Genomic DNA, 24,410 nt, shown 5'->3' on the forward strand with positions numbered 1-24,410 from the left:
CTTTAATCATTGGCTCTGTGAATTGGAGTATATGATACTTAAGTTCTGTAGGGTGCGTGGTTTGTGTTGGTGTCTGTTTGTTTGTTGTCATTTTGGAGGTTGTTTTGCTGTAGGTTTTGTGTCCATTAATTCACAATCACTTATTTTATCAGATAAAAAATAGTTTTCTGAAGTGTGTTAATTGTTCTCAGATTCTGCTCTTAGTACAGAGCATTTTTCAGCCTTGGTGGAGAAGCTGTTCTTTTGTTCTAGATTTTCCTAGTAGTTTACTTGAATAATGATTTTTTTTCCCCCCATTTTGATGGCAGTGTGTATGAATGTTTGTGTTTGTAAGCAGCGTCTGTGAGCTTTGTTTTATGGTCTGAATTGTACCTATACTATTTAGAATGTGATGACTTGTGAGTTGTAAGCTCAATAATGCAAGCACATGTTCAAGAAGAATTAAAATGGTAGTGGTGGAAGATCTGAAGCGGACAGTTGATACCTCATGCTTTCTTTACCACTACTTCCATCAGTGGTTTTGATACTGTTTAGTGTCATCATAGGAAACCTTTCCAGCAATAAGTAGGGTTCATCTACAAACTGAAACTCTCCCCATACACCATGAAAGAGCCATCCGAGGTGTTGTCTTTCGTACACCAGATGTTTCTCTGCATAGACTTTGCTGAATTTGGGTCAGTATTACCAACTGGAACCAGTCATTTTTCAAACCTTTTTTTTTTTTTTCCAAAACTGAGAAGTGTCATTATTATCAAAGATAACAGACACCAAAGAAAGGTTTCAGTTCTCAATGCACTATTCTCCAGAAAATCACAATGAAAAATTTTGTAAGGAAGTCAAATTTATTTTAAAATAAGCTGTGGAAAGTTGGTGATATTTTGAAACTACAAATCATAGAATCAAATAATCAACCAGGTTGGAAGAGACCTCCAACATCATCCAGTCCAACCTATCCCCCAGCCCTATCCAGTCAACTAGACCATGGCACTGAGTTCCTCGTCCAGGCTTTTCTTGAGCACCTCCAGGGGCGGTGCCTCCACCACCTCCCTGGGCAGCCCATTCCTGCAGTCCATACTTAACCACTTTTTCAGCCCCCACCTGAAGTTGTCAGGGGGAAAACCCGCACAGCTATTGATCCCTTGAGTCTTAAATTAGTTTTCCAATTTGAGAAGCTGTTAATAGGAGGGGTGAGGGGAAAGGATAAGGTATATTTTGCAGGACAAGTGTGTTTTTCAGAGAGTCTGATCATCACTGTCTTCTCCTTGTTAGTTAGGAAATTTGGTGTATGAAAGAATTTCAAGACCAAGATAATGTAAACCATTCATACACATACCTTCTACCTGGGATTAATTCCTGATGAGGAGGTGGGTTGCTTTCTGCCAAGGCTGGAATTTGTAGTATTTGTAACAAACCTTTGCTTTGGCAGCCTGTTCTGCAGGTAAGAGTATCTCATACACGCGTGCCTTGTGTCTCTTAAGAGACCTGTTCAAATTATGCCCCAAAATACACTCAAAAGTATAGTAGCTAACAGTTAGATAGAAGATAAAAGCTGGAAGATAAAGGCTTCTTATAACTCACATGTAGCTGCTTCGTTTCAAGCGCAAGGCTTACACCATTTACGTTTACCAACACAAAATACAGTGCTTATACAGCTATCTATATGGTTTCTAAAGAAACTCTTATTACTGTCTACAACTACCTGAAGGGACATTGTAGCCAGGTGGGGGGTGGCCTCTTCTCCCAGGCAACCAGCAATAGAACAAGGGGACACAGTCTCAAGTTGTGCCAGGGGAGGTATAGGCTGGATATTAGGAAGAAGTTCTTCACAGAGAGAGTGATTTCCCATTGGAATGGGCTGCCCAGGGAGGTGGTGGAGGCACCGTCCCTGGGGGTCTTCAAGAAAAGCCTGGATGAGGCACTTAGTGCCATGGTCTAGTTGATTGGATAGGGCAGGGTGATAGGTTGGACTGGATGATGTTGGAGGTCTCTTCCAACCTGGTTGATTCTATGATTCTTCCAGACTTGTCCATTGACAAGTCTTCTGTCTCTACCTGGACTCTGTAGTTGTAATCTGGTTCTTTGAAACTGGAGGACACTCTAGGTTTGGGTTTCCCATCCACATAAAATTTATAGAAGAGTTTGCACAGTTTTTCGACAAAGGAAATGAAAGAGAATTTAAAATTTGTGGCCTTCAGGTCACTCTTAAGTATGCTACAGAACAACCTGCTTCACTATTCAGTTTCAATTCTTGTGTATTTTGCTCATCTCACGGTTCTATTACAGTCAGTTTTGGATTGTTTTCTAAAATCAATATAGGGAACATGGATGAACTTAATGTAATTTACTGTTATTATACTCATGGTAGAATGCCTCCTTATAAGTAAAGGAAAATGAAGTATTGCTGAACAGTTTTGAGTTCAAAGCCCACAAGCTGAAAAACAGCTTGGATAAAAACCTCAGAAAGCAAGAGAAAACTTGGCTTTCTGTCAGTTTTGGTATGTTAAAATACATTAGAACTCGTAGCAACAGCACATTCTCAAAACACAACCTTACTCTGTTAAAGCCCACGCAAACCGGCCCCCTCCCCTATTTTCTTGAATATTTGCAATGCGTGTATTTTTAATGAAAAATCATCTTCAGATGCTTCAATGCCTCAATGTCTTCACCTAGAGTTTTCACAATGGGGGTGATGAAGCGCTAGAATGTATTTCTTAGGGAAGTTAATGTCCTATGGTTGGAGGTTTTCAAGGTCAGGTTGTATGAGGCATCTTGTGCAAGCATCTTGTAAAAGATGTCCCTGCCCATGGCATGGAGATTGGACTAGATGATCTTTAAACATTCTTGCAAGCCCAAACCACTCAATGACTCTTTACACTGGGAATTAGTTTCCTGCTTTACTAAGAAGATAGGAGCTAAAATGAAGTCACTTCAGACAAAAAAAAAAACCCAACTCTAACAAAACAAAACAAAGTCCAAACCTCTCAGTTAAAAGCTGTTTTCAAATGTATTTTGTATTTCCAAGTCACTTCATCCCTCTACCCTGCACCAGATACAGTGTCTGTTTTTCCTCTGCTATTCGGAAAGATCTCTGTGTTACTGTATCTCATCTGTCTGCTTTATTCTAACAAAAAGGACATATATGATGGGTTTTAGACCCTAGAAAAAAGGTACACTCTGGAGACAGAAGTCAAGTGTATCTAGGAGCATCTTCTGCAAGTGTTTAAGCTTGAGAGCCTGTCATTCTTCCTATTACTTCTGTCATTTGCAAGAATACTATTATCTATGTGGTAGAGGAATTTACATTACACTGGACCTGAGTTAGAGGATGCCAAGCATCTTAAGTTATGCAGCATTTCCAGTTTAACTGCTGTTGAATTACTAAGCATAGGTTTACACAAAATGCTGTATGGGGAACCTTGAATCCACGGTGTTTGGCATTTATAAAGTGATTCAGTGTTGTAAATGAATCCCATATGAACTTAAAAATCAGCTAATTTTTAATTAATAGGTAGTATTCACTTTGGGTAGACCATAAATGTCAACCATCATCTACTGGCAACAAATATTTAAGCTGTGGATTCTTTTCCTGTTGAAGACAGGAGATAGCTGGGCTGCTGTGTAAAATTCTGCTTGGGTTAAAAGAAAGCAAAGATGGTTCCAGAGTTTAAGAGGTGGCTGCAACTCCTATTCCTTTGTTACCTTTCTGGTGCTGTAGTTAAGTCTTCAGAATTAGCAACTGTAATTAGCTGCTGTACCTTGAGTGGCTAGTATGGTCTCCTCCAGCATAGGGCAAGAAGGAAGACCCAAGAAACTGCAAGCCAGTCAGCCTCACCTCCACCCCTGGAAAAATGATGGAGCAGCTTGTTCTGGGCATTGTCTCAAAGCATATGTAAGAAAAGATGGTTATCAGAACTAGTCAACACGGAATCACCAAGGGGAGGTTATGCCTGCCTAATCTGATAACCTTCTAGGACAGCATGACTAGATGGATACATCAGGGAAGGGTGGACATTTTCTGCCTTGACTTCAGCTAGGCTTTTGACACTATCTTCCACAGTATCCTCATAGTCAAGCTTATGAAGTTTAGATTAGAGGAATGGATTGAAAACTGGCTGAAGGATAGAGCTCAGAGGGTTGTGGTCAGTGGCACAGGTTAGAAGTCCATAGCAAGTGGTGTTCCCCAGGGGTCAGTACTGGGTTCAGTCCCATTCAATATACTCAACCATCTTGATGAAAGGATAGAGTGTACTATCAGCAGGACAGCAGCAGGAGTAGCTGACACCAGCAGGAGCAGCTGACAGAGCAGGAGGCTCTGCTGCCATACCTCGTGATGTAGATAGTCTGGAATGTTGGGCGGAGAGCAACCTTATGAAGTTCAACAAGGGCAATTGTAGAGTACTGCACGTAGAGAGAAATCACACCATGTTAGGGGCTGACCTGCTGGAAAGCAGCTCTGAAGAGAGGGATATAGGAGTCCTGGTGGACATCCGGATGGCCATAAGCCAGTGATGTGCCCTTGTGGCCAAGAAGGCCAGTGACATCCTGGGTTGCATTGAGAAGAGTGTGGCAAACAGGTTGAGGAAGGTTCTTCTCCTCCTCTGCTCTCTCCTGGTGAGGTCTCATCTGGAATACTGTTCTGGGCTCCCTGGTTTAATGAGGGCAGGAAACTGTTTGAAAGGGTATAGCAAAGGGCTCCAAAGATGATTAGAGGACTAGACCTTATGAAGAAAGGCTGAGGGACTTGAGGCTTTTTAGCCTGGGGAAGAGAAAACCGAGAGGGGAATTTTATTAGTGCATATAAATACCTAAAGAGTGGGTGTGAGGAGGATGGGACCAGTCTGTTGTCAGTGGTGCTCAGTAGCACAACAGGAGGTAATGGGCACAGACTTGAAGATAGAAGTTCCATCTGAACACGAAGAGGGATTTCTTTCTATTGAGGGTAGTGGAGCACTGTGAAACAGGCTGCCCAGAGGTGTGGTAGAGTCGCCACCTTGGAATTGTTCCCAGATCACATGGATGCTGTCCTGTGCAGCTTAATCTAGATGAACCTGCTCTGGCAGGGGCATTGGATTAGATGATCTCCAGAGGCGCCTTCCAACCCGTATAATTCTGTGATTCTGCATAGTTTTGTGTTAGCTTTATGCTTTAGGGAAGCTTTCTGTACCTCAAGAGTCACATCTAGTGAGTTCTTTAATATCACTATAGATGCTAGTGACATTCTGTAGTACAGGCAGAGAAGGGATTGTATCAGTGTGCTGATCATCTAACAGGGCACTCTGCTGAGATGAATTTGAGTTCCTGAATAGCACTTTGGTGAGATGTGTGCAACTGGCAATTCATAAGTATTATCAAACATTTCACAGTGACACCAAACAACCATCAAATTTTGTCTGTAATGAATTGGGTTGGCGCAAAGCAGCAATGAATTAGAATGTGAGGGCTTTTTTTAATCAGCTCGTAACCATTTGGCAGTTGAAGGAAGTTGGAGCTGAAGGAAGAGGTGCTGAAATAAAATATCTGGGATGTGTGGGAGTCCATTTTCTCAAGTACACAATGATAAAACATTACATGTAGTCTATTTGTTGTGATAAATTTAAATTTAGGGTCCTTGCCCTTGCAAGTCTTGATCTCTGGCACCATGAAGTTAGTAATGTTCTTCTTCCTGTCATGAAATGTCGAGAGTTTGGTTTCAAAATTCAAGTTAGAATGGTGAAAACCATTCTTCTGGGAGGCTTAAGATGTAATTCTATTTTAACAACACAATTCAGGTGAAATACCTAAACCAAAACTGAATTGACCGAATCGTAGTAAGTTACCAGCTCTGACAGGTTTATTGTCTGAAGCCAAATGCTTTTCACATAGGCAATGTATTTAAATTAAGTTGCCTTGAATTTTAAGAGCATATCTAAAGTTACTTCTTTCATGCCTGAACTGGATCTAACTGATCGCTATGTCTGACTGCAACTTACTGTTCACTTTGGGAAATACTCTGAAATACAAAACTAATGTAATTACATGACAAAACCAGTTGTGTAGCATCGTTTTTCTGCACTGTGCAGACACTGTAGTATTCTTGTTCAGTTTTACTTTGGCACTTAGGGATCATTTGTGCTGGACTTACATTCAGCACAGTGGGAAGCTCAGGAAAGGTGATTTTTTTGCTTTAACATTTTCACATCATGATGTTTGTTGTACCCTTTTATGCCTTATTATGGCACTGCACTGAAACAGTGCAGGGGCACCTAGGCTTAGCCTCATGAAAGCTTGGGAGCTTAGCATCTGTTCCTGTTGCCTCCGAGTTCACAACTAGCAAAACTCACATGCATTTTCATCTTCTTGGCATCCCTGTTGGGTTGTGATGAGTTAATTAAGATGGTCAAGGAGATAAGTGGAGAGCCAAACTTTGTATTCTTTTGTTTCAAAGAAGTTTCTATTGAACTGTTTCAATATCTTCACTGTTGTGTCAATCAGGTGTCGAATGGGGAAGAATGGGTCTGTAAATTAGTACATTTTTAACTTCCAGCTGAGTTTTTGAGCCATGTCATCTAACCTATGCACTATTCTGAAGAGAAGCTGTAGAAAATCGAATGACTTAGTCCAGACTGAGAAAATAGGAGCTAGCAACTACTAGTAAATTAAGGAAGCTTTTTTTTTCCCCTTTAAATCTGTGATGTTTTACAATGAGGGACAGAGAAATCTACATTAAGGAATATTAAGCTGTAGTTCATAGAAAAAGTGACAATATCAGAGACTTTTTATGTATTAAATTTAATCTTTTCATCTAATGTTTTTTAAAAGTATATTTGACTCTAAGATAAACATAGTGCAAGAAATTTACTCTTTTCTTGGTTTCAGATCTGGTTTAGACAAGGCAAATGTAAAACTTCCATTCTCTTAAAAAAATGGGGTAGAAAAAAACCCACAAGAGTTGCAATATACATTAAAAGAGTGTTACAATTCACTCTCGAGTTGTTTTTTGTTTCAACACTATACAGTCAATAAATGTTTTTGTGCAGTTAGATTGTTCTTGCAGCTTGCTGCTTGTTCTTGAGAATATTTCTGGCAGCTCCATAGATGGTTTATATATGAACTTTATATTTAGGCTATTGACTCTTAAGTAATTCTATGGCTATCACAGGAGATAAATTTAATTAAATTGCCATGCTCTCACGTAGCTTCGCTTCTCTTAATGGAATAAAATTCTTTTATTGTCAGCATATTAACTGACAGTTCCTCTCCTATGCTGTGTGATTAATTAATATAATTTTATTTACTAGAATAAGCAAACTGGCAATTTTAATGCAAAAATTAATTGCATCAGTAGTACTTACTTGATATTGTAAGATAACCTAATGCACTATCTGAGTGGTGGCCAAGTGGTTGGTGCAGAATCTTTATACAACTGCCTAATCAAAAGTATTTGTGTGGGTCGTTCTTCAGAATGTCTTTCTGTTGCTGGCAGTTGAATTGAGAGGCCCTGCACCTGTAATGATTGTTCTGCTGAGTTCTGCATTTGCTGTGAGGGTAATACAGGAATCAGCATTAAGGCAGAGCTGTCCTGTGCTATCACTAAGAGAAGGTTTGACTAAGATCTAAAATAGGCACTTGTAAATCTTTGACATTCAGCCACTCCAGTAACAGCTCCTATCTTCAGCAGAGGCACAACACACTCCAGTTAAAGCTGTTACAGTACCTAGAAGTGCAGGCAGAAGCTTGTGCTGAGGATCTCCACCCTTTGCATATGGTGAATGCCAGATGTGCAGGACTGGGAGAGGTCCCTTTAGCTACTACAGTACCCTACACATGGTTGCCATTACTCAGAGTGTAGCTGTTGCTGTCTTCACTCTATTGTTGCAAGTCTGAGAATCTCTGCTAAGAGGTATATAATTGACCTGTAGCTGCAGCACCCAGATGGGCCATACCTATACAGCTAAATAAAATGGTCCTTGGCACTGAGGGCTGTGGGCTGGATCATTTCCACATATATAGGCAGTGATGCTGCATCTCTTCTGCGCCCACATGCAGCGGCTCTGAGACATAGTTGCTGGTTTGTACGGACTCCTTTTCCAGTTCCACATACCTGCAGCAATGAGGGCTGCATTGCCACACACCAGAGTGGTGTTCTTCTGGCACAAAAGCACAGATGTGTGTTGCATGCCCAGAAGTGCATGCAACGGACGTTGAGATGCTTGAGCGTGTCCAGAGAAGGGCGACGAGGCTGGTGAGAGGCCTTGAGCACAGCCCTATGAGGAGAGGCTGAGGGAGCTGGGGTTGTTTAGCCTGGAGAAGAGGAGGCTCAGGGGTGACCTTATTGCTGTCTACAACTACCTGAGGGGTGGTTGTGGCCAGGAGGAGGTTGCTCTCTTCTCTCAGGTGGCCAGCACCAGAACGAGAGGACACAGCCTCAGGCTGTGCCAGGGGAAATTTAGGCTGGAGGTGAGGAGAAAGTTCTTCACTGAGAGAGTCATTGGACACTGGAATGGGCTGCCCGGGGAGGTGGTCGAGTCGCCGTCCCTGGGGCACTTCAAAGCAAGGTTGGACGTGGCACTTGGTGCCATGGTCTAGCCTTGAGCTCTGTGGTAAAGGGTTGGACTTGATGATCTGTGAGGTCTCTTCCAACCCTGATGATACTGTGATAACGGGCATGGGAGGGTTGCAGGGAAGTTTCTCAAACTCGCCAAGCTGCAGCTGAGAGCACAGTTGAGCGAAACACTTAAAATCAGGGTAGCCTAGACAACAGAAGGGTAGAGCAGTTCGATATTCTCCTTTGTTACATTGCTGACAGTGTGTGTATTGGTTCAGATATTGTTGTTAATAGTAGAATTTTTGAAAGAAACATAAGGTTTTGTCTAGCCAGGGGCCTCAGCAAGAGTGATGTGTACTAATTCAGTTTGAATTTACAGTTAAACTGCTTTAAATTCTTGTGTATCCAAATGAGTTCCATAATTAAAAGTGGTCATAACTCAGATCATTTTAGTGTCAGAGCCACCGTGTCCTGCTGTCTATCCACATAATCTAACAGCTTTCATAACGTGAGTGCCATAGGAGCCCAACTCAGTTTTACTCTCTTCATGGGCGCACAACTAGTAATTTTAGAAAATGGGATGTAAGTTCCTAAATAAGTTGCTTTTGAAAATGTAGTTTTGTTGGACTATTTAAAGTATTTAGCACCATGGCAACAGCAAGAAATTATGGCTGCCGTTTGAATGCACTAAAAAAAAGGTAATGCCTATCAGTTTGAACATTACAGGCATGAGAACAAAATACATGCATTGATAGAATTAAGTAATTTCAGTAAGAGAAAAGGGCAAATTTTTTTTGCTTTTTTTCAGAATATGTGACAAATGTTAGGTCTACAGGGTGTTGGTATTCTGTGTAAAAAAAAGAAAAGCTAGAAGAAAAAGCCTGCATGAAGAGATAACCTGGTGACATTTAAAATTGAAAGACTGAGATTAAAAATGAGATTCTTTAGAAAGTAATAAAATAAAAATAAAAGTTGAGCCTCTTCAAAGGAATCAGAGATTTTCTCAGTGTTACTGGGATGATCCATGTTAAATACAAGTCTTTTCTATTGTTACACAGTATGGAAAAGACGTGACTAAAAATGTTCCTAGCAGTAAGTGTAATGAGAAACAAAGTCTAAGTGTCACCTCCCTAAACACATATAGTATACACTAGCAGCCTGGAAACCTGATCATTTCTTGTAGAGAAGAGCAACTCTTCTCTTTGTACCACTTTAAACTGGGGTCAGGATAGGGATCTAAGTCCTCAGTTGATAAGGATTATAGGTGAAGCATTAATTTTCTGTTAATGTTCTATCTTCTTCATCTTATTGAGCGCCTTTCAGGAGCTCTTCTGTTGCTCTCAGTTCTTAGTGTTTCAATAAGCAGTAAACATTACCATGCTTGGGCATTTTTTTCTCTGTCTTTATTGGCTTCTTCAAGAATACTGTGCTGGAGTACTGTGGAGGATATCTTCTTTCCTTAAAAAAAATAATATCCACTCTATTCCTAAGTCATAAGCTCCCATATTGAATGGCAACTTCTTCTGTCCATGGGTTGCATAGGTACTTTCAGAATCCAAAACCATGATAAAAATCTGGCAAGCTAAGTGAAAGTGAAAGATCATGTATGAAACACCTTTAAAGAGAAATGTGTAATAGCTTCATAAGCACTCTCTGCCCAGATTCGCAGAAAACCCTTCTAGACCAGCATAGAAATCAGGAGTTTTAATCATGGAATCATAGAATCAACCAGGTTGGAAAACAACTCCAAGATCATCCAGCCCAACCTAGCACCCAGCCCTCTCCAGTCAACTAGACCATGGCACTAAGTGCCTCATCCAGGCTTTTCTTGAACACCCCCAGCAATGGTGCCTCCACCACCTCCCTGGGCAGCCCATTCCAATGACAAATCACTCCCTGTGGCAAAAACTTCCTCCTAACATCCAGCCTATACTTCCCCCAGAACAACTTGAGACTGTGTCCCTTTGTTCTGTTGCTGGTTGCCTGGGAGAAGAGACCAACCCCCACCCGGCTACAACCTTCCTTCAGGTAGTTGTAGACAGCAATGAGGTCCCCCAGGAGCCTCCTCTTCTCCAGGCTAAATTTTCTGATTGCACCAGCAGGCATTCTCTAAACTTCCCACTGAAGCACGTTTGAGTAAGCTATATACCTTTTTTGTACTAACAAGGTGATAATACAGATCCTCTCCCCCCAAAAAATACAAACAATACTGTCTCAACTTTGGCCCAGATCTAAACTCTGGAAAATCACCATCATTGGAGGTATGAATTGCAATTTTAAAGATTTTGTTTGTTCATTTGAGTTTTGATCTTCCTACACTAATTTGAGGTGTGTATGCCGTGTTTGTGTCTAGCTTTTTGCCATTTGTGTGTGCCTACATCTCTTAAATTTAGGGATAACCTTGTAATAAAATCCTGGCATGTAACATACAATAGTAGAATTGTCAGGGCTGGAAGGGACCACAAGGATCATCTAGCTCCAACCCCTCTCCCATGGGCAGGGAAGCCTCACACTACATCAGGTTGATCAGAGGCCCATTCAGCCTGGCCTTAAAAGCCTCCAGTTCAGGCACCTGGGGTTGAGCAGAGGAGCGTGCGAAGCACAACAAAACAGCATGTTCTGGAGTGGGATAAATCTTCAGCATCTGCAGAGAATGACAGACTCAGAAATGCCACACTCTCACCTGCTGCTTTGTCACTTTTTGGTAGATGCATGTGGCTTTGCTGTTAGTCACCTCTCTTGGAGCATGGTATGCTTCAAAGACCTGCTTCATCTTTTTTTGCTATGGTTGAGTTTTCATTTGACTAATTCAAAGAGATAATTCACAACTATGTTTCCCTGGTTTTGTGCTGATGTAACTCTATTGAGATCATGTAGATATTCCTTATCCCAAGGGGAAGAGTAGACCTTTCATGGTCTATTAATTTTCCTGCTTCTTTCCCCGGGGGAGCTATCCTCCTTTACTAAAAAATTCTTTTGAATATGCTAATTAAGGATAAGTATATTTTTGAATATTAATTAGTTTTTTCATTGGCCTTACTCAAAATATTTAAGTCCAAGTAATTTCCTGGTAATTATCTTGATTATAACTTTGAAAGGATTTACCCTTTTTTAATAAATTCTGGTTTATTTTGGTGTGATTCTTCAGTTTTCTTCTTTAAACAGCTGTCATTCTTACTGTAGCATTGCCTCTCTTTTCTCCCAGGCTACCAGCAACAGAACGAGGGTATGCAGTCTCAAGTTGTGCCAGGAGAGGTATAGGCTGGATGTTAGGAGGAAGTTCTTGCCAGAGAGAGTGATTGGCATTGGAATGGGTTGCCCAGGGAGGTGGTGGAGGCACCATCCCTGGAGGTGTTCAAGAAAAGACTGGATGAGGCACTTAGTGCCATGGTCTAGTTGACTGGCTAGGGCTGGGTGCTAGGTTGGCCTGGATGATCTTGGAGTTGTTTTCTAACCTGGTTGATTCTATGACTCTATAGTTCTGTTTGACTGTACTATAGATGACTGTGTCCCTCATGCACGCAAGTTTGGGGTCTTTTGAGTGGTTAAATGTATTGGGTCAGCTTTGTACAAAACTAAAATGGCAGAACTACTCAAAACTTTTCTCATTTACCTCTTTACTGGAACGATGGGGCAGGTCCTTCTCTGTACCAGTGATATTTCTGCAGGTTCCCACTCATTCTAGGACTGCTAATTAGGTATAATTAAATGACAAAACCCCTTTCTGTTTCCAGTTCTCTTTTAAATGTTCAAGAAAAAAGAAGAAAATGCTGTATCATTTTGAAGGGCATTTGATACTTCAGACTAGCAACAGGACAGACTCTAAAACCATCACATTTAAAACTTCTCTAATTTGAAGTAATTTTACTCATTCAGTAGATGGCCCCAGAAGATGCTTTTTGAAATCTCTGAAAATGAGTGAAATTCTCAAAATACCTGTTTAAAATTTCTGAGTCAGGACATGAAATGAGGAGCTTAAGTCTCATTGTCAGCTTCAGGGAGGGTTCTTGCATGCTTTGAGGAGTACCTTGAGGGATGCCACTCTTATTGTCTGTGCCAGCAATGTGTCTCTATCTACTGAAGGCAGCCACATTATTTGAATGAAGGTAATAGCAAGCTTAGCCTGTTGCAGAGATCTCACTCTTCCAGCCTGGGATCTTAGCATTATCTAAAGCTTATTTAATTTTGGTCAATTTCATAAGGACCTTGTGTAGGATTCCTTCCCAGATGCACCAAGGAATTTTAGATAAACCAAAACTCTTGCTTTACACTTCCAAACTGAGGCCACAATACTTGAATTCCCTTTTGCTCTTGGATACTACTGTAGCAAAAGTGTATCATTCACAATCCCCTTTTGCTTCCTTAAGCATGAAGAGCAGCTCCATAAGGGTCACCAGCAAGGCTGTCAGAAAGCATCACTCCATGCTGCCAGCACAGATACTGCATTGTTACCAGCTGGTTGACATACCTCTCCCACTGATTGGTAATGCTAACTCCACCAGACTCTTGGGCTGCTTCCAGCACATGTCACTGTTTATAATCTAAGCAGCATCTACAGGGACTCTGCTCTGTTCATAGTTGTTGTGTCCAGAGGAGAGCAACAAGACTGGTGAAGGGAATGAAGGGAAAGTCTTATGAGGAGGGGTTGAGGGAGCTGGGTGGAGTTGTTTAGTCTGGAGGAGACTCAGGGGGGACTTTATCACACTGTACAACTACCTGAGGGGAAGTTACAGGGAGGTGGGGGTCAGGCTTTTCTCCCAGGCAACTTGTGGCAAGATGAGAGGGGATGGCCTGAGGCTGCGCCAGGGGAGGTTTAGTTTGGACGTTAGGAAACACTTCCTAAGCATAATTAGAGCCTGGAATGGGCTGCCCAGGGAGGTGGTGGAGTCACCGTCCCTGGAGGTGTTTTAAGGAAAGATTGGATGTGGCACTTGGTGGTGTAGTCTAGTCAGTGTGGTGGTGTTGGGTCATAGGCTGGGCTTGATGATCACAGAGGTCTGTTCCAGCCTCAATGATTCTGTAATTCTGTGTCTTATGGATTTAGTTACTATACCAGATGCCAGATTTTGTAGTGAAAATACTCCATTCTCTACTCAGTTGAACTCCTTTTCGTTTCTGCAATCCCAGGAGAGCAGTGCTCACCACACACCTGCAGTGCAGATCACAGTGACACGTGAAGAGTCTCTATGTGGCCTTTAGTAATTGTAGTCCTTGGAAACCTTGACTACAGTGCAGAAAGAAATGAGATTTTTTAATTAGTTGCTTTTATGCAATGAATCCAGTATTAAAACTCACAAAATATTAGCGAGGCAGAATTCTGCACACATTTCATTTCTGTAAATCTCAAGGAAAGCTTAAGCCAAGTTGTACACTGTTAATACTGTGCAGAACTCAACTAAGAGTCAGTAAGCAATACTGATCCAAAAAAACCCAAACATCCCTTGATTTCAACTTTTTTTGTTCCTTTGTTTCATGAAGCCGTCTCTCAAAATAACTTCATTCTGAATGCAGCTCATTAATGTGTGCTCCCTGCCCCCTGCCTTTGCAAGCCTCTTCCAACTGGCTAAATGTGGTGACTGGAGCTTTTCGGATTAATTTTCCTTAAGTGACCTACTTTGCAGAGAAAGATAATCATGAGTTTATAGCCTCTGGCACTCTATTCAGGTCACAGATGGACAGATAGCAGGGCTGTTCCTCAGTGACTTACTGAAGTTGTAACTAATCTCCAAGGAGAAATGAGATTTGGATGGTGTTAATTGATAAGAATGCCTAAAAGTACAAAAGATCATTGACTCCTACTGCAGGGGGTGTCACAGTTAGGCCATATGATACTAGCCAGCAATTTTTCTAGGAGTGTTTTGTGGTAATGATGGACTTACTGGATGTCAGAGATGTTAAATGCCTGACTGAATTCTTTGTCTTGATGGTGGAGCACCATGTGGCATTCTGACTGTGACCATGTTTGACGTCACCCACATAGCAGATATTGTGGCTGGTACTAAGAACTGGAGATTCAGGGGACTTTTGACCTTTTGCTGGCTAGCAAGGGCTTTCAGTCCCATAAACAGTTGTCACTGTAAAGGTAATTTTCTGTGCAGACCTAGGCCTTTGCTATGTAAGTGTTGTTTTGTACAGTGTGATCAGCCGAGCCAATGGACGTCATGTTTTTCTGTTACCTGTTAGAGGACCATTCTTTCTCTTGCATTTGGTGTTAGTGTAGTGATGTATGCAAACATCTTATTTTCAGAAATGCAGAGGTTTCACAAGAGAAACAACTAGGCTTCACTCTCAGTTACAGTATTGTAAAAACTTTGGTTGAGCTTTTCATACAGAGCTTAGCTGTACTTATTGTCTTTGGAGAGGCTGAGGGAGCTGGGGTTGTTTAGCCTGGAGAAGAGGAGGCTCAGGAATGACCTCATTGCTGTCTACAGCTACCTGAAGGGAGGATGTAGCCAGGTGGGGGGTGGCCTCTTCTCCCAGGCAACCACCAACAGAACAAGGGGACACAGTCTCAAGTTGTGCCGGGGGAAGTATAGTCTGGATGTTAGGAGGAAGTTCTTACCAGAGAGAGTGATTGGCATTGGAATGGGCTGCCCAGGGAGGTGGTGGAGGCACCGTCCCTGGAGGTCTTCAAGAAAAGCCTGGATGAGGCACTTAGTGCCATGGTCTAGTTGACTGGCTAGGGCTGGGTGCTAGGTTGGACTGGATGATCTTGGAGGTCTCTTCCAACCTGGTTGATTCTATGATTCTATGAAAAAGGAAACAAACAGGAGTGTTAATGATGTCTTTTTTTGGAAGGACCATCTTGAAATTTTGAGTGTGCTGGGCAGTGAGTGAAGTGAATTCTGACAGGCCTGAAGAAGTAACTGTCAATAATGTCAAAATTGTGACACTGCCAGTAGAGATATGGGTGTCTTTCAGGAAAAAAAATGCATGCAGGTTGATTTCTTTCACTGCAGAACTACAAATTAGTTTGTAGTACATAGAGCTTTGTTCTTTGCACTGCCATGCAAAACTGAAAGGTATTCTGGTAGAAGTCTTACTGCAGTTTGGATCCCTTTGATCACTAAGTGTTTGCATTTCATGTGCTTCCTAGAGCGGAGAGTATCAGAGTGCATAAGGAATGATTTGGGCTTGGTTTAGACACTTCCGACTGTTAAGACAGCTTGGCAGAGCTGTGCATGTATTACTTATGACACAATCTAATGCATTGAGGCAAAATCAATTCCTTTCAGACAGGAGATCAGTAAACGGAGAAGCAGTGCATGCAGCCCTCCAGTACCAGTCCTGAGGTACTGTAGTGTAGTTAGAATTCTGGCCATGGGCTCTTTTGGGAGCCCTTTGAACTTTCCTCTTACATCCTTCAGATTCTAGATCTGTGTGTTCCCTTTCCTGAATGTTAGCATCAGCACTTTCTCTAATGAGGGAGAATTCTCATTGTGCCTGAACTGTATATGCCTCAGCATTTCCTCTGGAAATGTTGATAAATTTGAACCAATACAGCTCTACAGATAGAGAGAGGCATCAATGCCAATAGTCTTAGTCTAGGTTAAGAACAGCCTGCCATATGTCTGTTGTTTTTTTTCCCTAGTCCTAATTGAATTAATCTCAATCCAAATAAATCCAGTTTTAACTGGAATAGGCCACCAAAAAAAGTTCTAATTATGGTTTGGGGTTTTGTGTTGTTTGTTTGTTTGTTTTTTTCCTTAGTCTATCAAGGTTGTATGTGAAAAAAGCAAATCAGCACTGCCAGGAATGGTTTGGGGCTATTTTAGTCACGTTATGATTTTTATGAAACAAAAAAAAATGGCATCTTTGGTTCTGTGCTTCCTAGTATGAGATCCACCACATGATTGTGTTTGTATCAGAGAATGTGGATTTTGGAGAAAGAAATAGGATAAGTCAAAATAGTTGGAAAGTTGGGGGGGGGGGGTGTGTTCAGCTACACAACTAGACTAATTGTGGGGTAATGGCACAATCTGTAAAAGATACAGTAGAATTTATTTGTAGAAAAAAAAAAAAAAAAGCAGTATAAGCTACCAAAAAATAACATCTGCATTCCAACAGACAGATTTCATGCCCATTATGTAGATCTCTCAGAGCCAAAAACTTAAACTGAGAAATAATCCTGGTGCAGTCCTGTTGAAAACAGCCAATTTAAAAACAACCAGCTCTATAGAAGGCTTTTGAATCAGGGTAGCCATAGCTTTAGCAGAAAATACGTGGATCATATCTAATGCTGGCACTCCAATACATGAGCAGTAATTGAAAAGCTCCTGACTGTTACCTTGGCAGGGTAGTAAGGGCACTGGGCAAAGGCAAAATGTGCTGCAAATCACCGCTGCATTTTTACTCAGTGCTACCTCAGTTTGTCTTCTGGAGTCTTCATGGCTTAACATTTACTGTATGTCATTGTGAGTATACACATTATTGCAATGAAAAAGATCCATGCACTTCCCTCTTTGAATATTAAATTAGGTTATTAAGTGATCCAAAGAGTTCCTGTCCTGGATACAAAGCTTTTAATCTGCCACGTTACATCAATGTATTTCTTCTGTAGGAAAAGACCAGGCAGGAAGACACATCTTCAAACGCACGCGGGCATCGTATGCGCACTGATAGGAGTCTTCCCGTTGCAGGACTACTAAGTAGAACTGGCTGGAGAGCAGCCAGGAGGAAAGGGACCTGGGGGTACTGATAGATAGTAGGCTGGAGATGAGCCAGCAGTGTGCCCAGCTGGCCAAGAGAGCCAATGGCATCCTGGCCTGGATCAGGAACAGTGTGGCCAGTAGGATAAGGGAGGTTATTCTTGCCCTGTACTCAGCACTGGTCAGGCCACAACTCGAGTACTGTCTCCAGTTTTGGAATCCTCAATACAAGAGAGATGTTGAGATACAGTAATGTGTCCAGAAAAGGGTGATCAAGCTGGTGAGGGGCCTGGAACACAAAGCCTATGAGGAGAGGCTGAGGGAGCTGGGGGTGTTTAGCCTGGAGAAGAGGAGGCTCAGGGCAGACCTCATTGCTGTCTACAACTACCTGAAGGGAGGTTGTAGCCAGGTGAGGGATGGTCTCTTCTCCCAGGCAAGCAGCAGCAGAACAAGGGGACATGGCTGAAGTTGTGCGGGGATAGGTCTAGGCTGAGTGTTAGGAGGAAGTTCTTGCCAGAGAGAGTGATTGGCATTGGAATGGGCTGCCCAGGGAGGTGGTGGAGGCACCGTCCCTGGAGGTGTTCAAGAAAAGCCTGGATGAGGCACTTAGTGCCATGGTCTAGTTGACTGGCTAGGGCTGGGTGCTAGGTTGGACTGGATGATCTTGGAGGTCTCTTCCAACCTGGTTGATTCTATGATTCTATGATTCTATGAACTGCTTACTTGCGTGTTATGACTGGAAGGAATATTTGATTGCCAAATCAGAACATCAAAGAGAAGTTGTGAATGTGATAGTGACCTTGATTTTTTTTTGTAATTTCTCGTTACCGAATTTGTTGATCCACTGTGCTACTGTAAGCAAAAAAGCAACTCTGATTGAAGACACAGGAAAATAGACGTTGTTACAGAAATTGGTTCTTAATATGTGAGCCTGTTCCCTGATAAAGTAGGATTATCACCACTTTAATTCAGTCATTTCAAATTTCCAGTGGTGGAACTGCTAATTAGTTGAATAGATCATGAAAAGACTAAGAAATCTGTAAGGATTTGTGTTTGTCTTCTGAAGAAACTAGCACTCCTGTTAAAGGGCACTAAGCAGGGTATTGGGAAGCAAATGCTGGAGCATGGACTAGTGGTGTTCCCCAAGGATCAGTGCTGGGCCCAGTCCTGTTCAGTATCTTTATTGATGACCTGGATGAGAGGATTGAGTCCAGCATCAGTAAGTTTGCAGATGACACCAAGCTAGGAGCAGGTGTTGATCTGTTGGAGGGTAGGAGAGCCCTGCAGAGGGACCTGGACAGGCTGGATGGGTGGGCAGAGGCCAATGGGATGAGATTGAACAAGGCCAAGTGCAGGGTTCTGCACTTTGGCCACAATAACCCCAAGCAGCACTACAGGCTGGGGACTGAGTGGCTGGAGAGCAGCCAGGAGGAAAGGGACCTGGGGGTACTGGTGGATAATAGGCTGAAGATGAGCCAGCAGTGTGCCCAGGTGGCCAAGAGAGCCAATGGCATCCTGGCCTGCCTCAGGAACAGTGTGGCCAGTAGGACAAGGGAGGTTATTCTTCCCCTGTACTCAGCACTGGTCAGGCCACACCTTGAGTCCTGTGTCCAGTTCTGGGCTCCTCAATTCAAGAGAGATGTTGAGATGCTGGAACGTGTCCAGAGAAGGGCAACGAAGCTGGTGAGGGGCCTGGAACACAAACCCTCTGAGGAGAGGCTGAGGGAGCTGGGCCTGTTTAGCCTGGAGAAGAGGATGCTCAGGGCAGACCTCATTGCTGTCTACAACTACCTGAAGGGACATTGTAGCCAGGTGGGGGGTGGCCTCTTCTCCCAGGCAACCACCAATAGAACAAGGGGACACAGTCTCAAGTTGTGCCACGGAAAGTATAGTCTGGATGTTAGGAGGAAGTTCTTCACAGAGAGAGTGATTGGCATTGGAATGGGCTGCCCAAGGAGGTGGTGGAGGCACCGTCCCTGGAGGTGTTCAAGAAAAGCCTGGATGAGGCACTTAGTGCCATGGTCTAGTTGACTGGCTAGGGCTGGGTGCTAGGTTGGATTGGATGATCTTGGAGGTCTCTTCCAACCTGGTTGATTCTATGATTCTATGGAAGAGTCAGACATTATGTTTTAATGAAACTGTAGAAGACGTGATCTGAATTGGTAATGCACGTTCCGTAGTGGCTGGTTGGTTTTTAACACTTAAAGACCATTTACAGAAATCATCACACCTTTGGAAAGTGCTATTATGGGATGGGTTCTGCCTGTGTGTGAAACGGAGGAAAGAAACTCAGGGGACAGAATGGTGGCAGGATGTTTCATTGTGCACATGTACAAAACTAAAAAACATACTCTAAACATGTATGCAAAAGAGTAGTGATTGATAATTAGATTAATCATATTAAAATACAATAAATGATTTGATTATAATAATTCCTCATAGTTCAACCAAAAAAAAATATGTAAGAAGAAACATTTTGGCCAGACTTACACGACACATCCTCAGGCTGCGCCAGGGGAGATTTAGGCTCAAGGTGAGGAGAAAGTTCTTCACTGAGAGAGTCATTGGACACTGGAATGGGCTGCCCAGGGAGATGGTGGAGTCGCCGTCCCTGGGGCTGTTCAAGGCAAGGTTGGACATGGCACTTGGTGCCATGGTCTAGCCTTGAGCTCTGTGGTAAAGGGTTGGACTTGATGATCTGTGAGGTCTCTTCCAACCCTGATAATACTGTGATACTGTGATCTTTGATTTTCAACAATTCCGTTGATAGCCAGATAGACAAAAGGTATTATTTTCTATGTGTATCACCTCTGGAAAAAAGGGAGGTTTCCCAGGAAGAGTTTAAGGATGTTGCTAGGTCTTGTAGCAAAAAAACTAGAGAGGCAATGGCATCCTGGCCTGCATCAGGAACAGTGTGGCCAGTAGGACGAGGGAGGTTATTCTTCCCCTGTACTCAGCTCTGGTCAGGCCAAGTTGAGGTGCTGGAACGTGTCCAGAGAAGGGTGATGAAGCTGATGAGGGGCCTGGAACACAAACCCTATGAGGAGAGGCTGAGGGAGCTGGGGTTGTTTAGCCTGGAGAAGAGGAGACTCGGGTGACCTCATTGCTGTCTACAACTACCTGAAGGGAGGCTGTAGCCAGGTGGAGGTTGGTCTCTTCTCCCAGGCAACCGCCAACAGAACAAGGGGACACAGTCTCAAGTTGTGCTGGGGGAAGTATAGTCTGGATGTTAGGAGGAAGTTCTTGCCAGAGAGAGTGATTGGCATTGGAATGGGCTGCCCAGGGAGGTGGTGGAGGCACCATCCCTGGAGGTTTTCAAACATGAAACATGATTCTGTTTTCCACGTAAGTGTGCACCTCATGTGCTGTTATAGTTATGCAAGTAAATATTGATGAGATATTTGCATAACCATACAGTCACCTGATAGTCTGAGTTGTCTTTTCCTTGAATACTGAGTGCAAAAAGGGGGTATGTGGATAATGGCAAACTAATTACCTGTGAAAATTATGGCCTTGTGTATGCTCAGAGTAACTAAATTGTAGGCAAGGACTGATCCTCCACAGGCTACTTCAGTAAACCCCAACAGCAGCTTCCTCTTTGCAATAAAACAGTAATATCTCTGTGCTACTCAATATTTAGTCTCTGCTGATAATTCTGAGGAAGGAGATGGTAATAGTACTATGGTGTTGAAATTCAAGATCAAGTTTGCAAGTAGAAATTGAATATGGTATTTGATAAAGAAATTTCATCAGTGGAAGGCTTGCATTAGGTCATCTAATCTGTAGTTCCAAAGTAAAATGTTACCACTCTTCACTCAGTTGTTGACCAATCTTCTTCTAATATATATATATATATATATATATATGTATTCTAGAATTATATGGTGTTGCTCTTAGAAGGCTGATCTGTCCTTTTGGGAGGCTGATGTGATCATCCTTGGCATTTTATTTTAAGAAGCCCAACTCTCTGTTGAATTGGGAGGAAAGAGGTTGCTTTCAAGTAGCGATGCATCTATATTTTCTGAATTTCTAGTTCGATGATTTGGGCAGTTGAATTCTCATTTGGACATTGCTGTCAGAAGATTTTTCATGGATATTTTGATAAAATAATTCTAAGACATTTTAACAGAAAAAAAGAAAAGAAGAAAAAATAAAGGAGGAAGTCTGTGGACCCTGACCATTCTCATTCTGTCTCTGCAGTTCAACAATCAGCAAGCACTGGGAGGCAGAACTGGCCACACTCAAGGGTAATAACGCTAAGCTCACAGCAGCCCTGCTGGAGTCCACTGCCAACGTGAAACAATGGAAACAACAACTTGCCGCGTATCAGGAGGAAGCAGAACGTCTTCATAAGCGCGTAAGTTGAGACAAACAGCCAGGATCTGCTGATTCCATTTGCTCTTTGTCAAGTAAAACAAATTACTTCATTATCGGGGCCTTAAGTTAATATTTGAGATCGAAATCAATGATTAATTTAGAGCACATCAGGTTCTTCCACTGGGAAATTCTCTCCTTTGTAGCAGTTTTCTGCAAAGGGCATTGTTGCAGGAAGAGATATTTAACCTTAAAACATGCTTGCCAGCTTCCAGTCTTCATTTGATGCCACTGCATCTATTTCAGGCTCTTCTCCATAGCATTATACATTGCATTTAAGCTCACAGAAACTTGACATAGAATCTGTAAGTTAAAGAAGCCCTGCTCTGGCTTCCACATGTAACAAAGATGAACGTTTTCCTCTCGTCCTTGTGTCTAAAGAAAACTGCATATAGAGTCAAGGTCATGCTCTGCAATTAGAAGTGTGCTCCTGATTTTATACAGGGGGGGCAAAGTCCTGTTCCCTTCGCCATACATTTTGCAGAGGTTGCCTGGCAAACTAGAAATTAGCGCACAGTGAAGGAATGACATCATTTGATGGAGGAGTAAAGCACGCGAGGTTGAAGGGCACATTATGAAAACAAGTGTACAATATCTTTGTTTCTCTCTTCATATGGAGCTCTTTTTTATGTTGTGTAATATATTCACCTTTGTCAGTAAGAATTAGTGTTGAATGCTTGGCACACATTCTTGTGCAAAGTGAAGGCAAATTCCATGTACAGAGGGAAGATGCCTGATGAAGCTGTGTTACTGCTGTTAATACCAGTTAACTTGGAAAAATATCAAGGAGTTGTACTTAGTTGAGAAAATAATATGAAAAACATTGCCTTTTTTTGTATGAGAGCAGGTTTCATGAATGTGCTGGCAATAAGGGAAAGGTCAAGTATCGTACACAGCAGTCCTTCTAATCTGGTTTTGTATGCTGTATTCATCTTGATGAAATAAGATGTGGCAATTACAGTTAGCCAAATCATGTAAATTGCAAAGGGTTCTTTCAGACTTGCACTGGACCTGTCTGACTGAAGGCTGTTAGCAGTCCCAAGAGCAAGGCTTACATTTATCTGAAGGGGACAGAAATTCAGTGAGCCACATTTAACTTGGAGATGTGGAAGCATAGAAAGAATTCCCTTGAGTTTGGGAAAGCCAGTTGTTGAGGCTGTCCTATACGTGGGCTGACTTGCATACAAGTCCCAGTGAAATTACTTGGTAAGGAGGAACAACAATTTTCTGTGGACTGGAACTGTATGTGCCATAGCTGGGTGGAAAAAATGTAGGAAGTATAATTGAAACTGGTGCTTCTTGCAGACTGGTTTCAGTGCCTGACAAAACTATGGGCAAAGTCTGGCAAAACTGCTTTGCTTCAGAAATTTTCCAGTCAGGCATAAGGTTTTCATGTGTGTTTGTACAGAGGGACACTTCTCACTTTGTTACCTCATTTAAGCTTCTCCGTTGGAGGGTGGGAGCTCTAACCTATGCTTCAGGTTTGTTAATAGATTATAGCAGTAATTGTAAATAAAATTACTTGAGCTGCAACCTCGTGTAAAAATTGTGATACTGCAGATATTCAGGTGGATTTGACCATCAGGTAGGCTTTACAATGAATAACTCATCACTGAAACACGGGCATGAGGTAGCATTTTTCCTAGTAAAATGCATTAACAGCTTTTGTTGAAAATTTGAAACAATGCAGTCCTTTCCTAAGAAAGAGAAGTAATACACAAGAAGAGCAGCTGCATTTGCCATCAGGAAGTGCAACCAGGCAAGACATGCAATGATAATTTTTTCTTGATGTTAGTCTTGCTCTCAGTCAAATCTTACTTAAAATCTTTTGTTGGAAAATACAGTTTAAGTATAGGAATTTTAAGCTTTATCACTAAAATCTCACATTGCTGTTATACTACAATTAACAGAAGTAGTAACCCAGAACTTGATGGCTACATTTGTAGATACCTGTTCATTGATATCCGTTAATACCTGACTTCTGCAAGGCCTTTGATACTGTCCCCCACGACATCTCCAGTGAAGTTGGAGAGATACGGATTTGATGGCTGGACGGTTCAGTGGATAAGGAACTGGCTGGATGATGGCATCCAGAGGGTGGCGCTCCATGACTTGAAGTCCTGATAGAGAAGAGTGACAAGTGGTGTCCCCTAAGGGTCCGCACTGGGACCTCTGCTGTTTAATATTTTTAGCAATGATAGTGAGATCAAGTGCACCATCAGCAAGTTTGCAGATGGCACCAAGCTGAGTGGTGCTGTTGATACACCAGAGGGATGGGATGTCATCTAGGGAGACCTGGACAAGCAGGAGAAGTGATGGGCCCAGGTGAACCTCAGGAGGTGCAGCAACAGTTAAGTGCAGGGTCCTGCACCTGTGCTGGAACAGTCCTCACTATCAATACAGACTGGGGGATTAGGTGATAGAAAGTATCCCTGTGGGAAAGAACTTGGGGATGCTGAAGAACAAGAAGCTGGACATGAGCAGACTGTGTGCTTGCAGCCCAGAGGACAGATCACATCATGGACTGCATCGAAAGATGTGTGGCCAGCAAATCCAGAGAAATGATTCTGCCACTTTGCTCTGCTCTGCTGAGACCTCACCTGGAGTACTGTGTCCAAGTCTGGAGCCCTCAATATAGAAAGGACATGGACCTGGTGGAGCAGCTCCAGAGGAAGGCCACAAAAATGATCAGGGAGTTGAAGCACCTCTGCTACGAGGACAGGCTGAGGGAGCTGGGGTTGTTCAGCCTGGAGGAATCAAGGCTCTGGAGAGACCTAATAGCAGCCTTCCAGTACCTGAAAGGGCCCTGCAAGAAGGATTGAGAGGAACTGTTTACAAAGACCTGTGCTGATAGGATGAGGGGC

At 42.5% G+C, this 24,410-nt stretch overlaps 1 protein-coding gene across 1 annotated transcript in view; it reads left to right on the plus strand.

Annotated features, from left to right (window-relative positions):
* The window catches only part of HOMER1 (homer scaffold protein 1), a 104,956-nt gene that overhangs the window by 52,641 nt on the left and 27,905 nt on the right, over nucleotides 1-24,410 (plus strand). The window contains exon 6 of the mRNA XM_064140885.1: nucleotides 21,373-21,529. Within this exon, the coding sequence (XP_063996955.1) occupies nucleotides 21,373-21,529 (157 nt within the window). The remainder of the gene's footprint in view (nucleotides 1-21,372; nucleotides 21,530-24,410) is intronic.

This window comes from Pogoniulus pusillus, chromosome Z (assembly GCF_015220805.1).
Source record: "Pogoniulus pusillus isolate bPogPus1 chromosome Z, bPogPus1.pri, whole genome shotgun sequence".
NCBI classification, from domain to species: Eukaryota; Metazoa; Chordata; class Aves; order Piciformes; family Lybiidae; genus Pogoniulus; species Pogoniulus pusillus.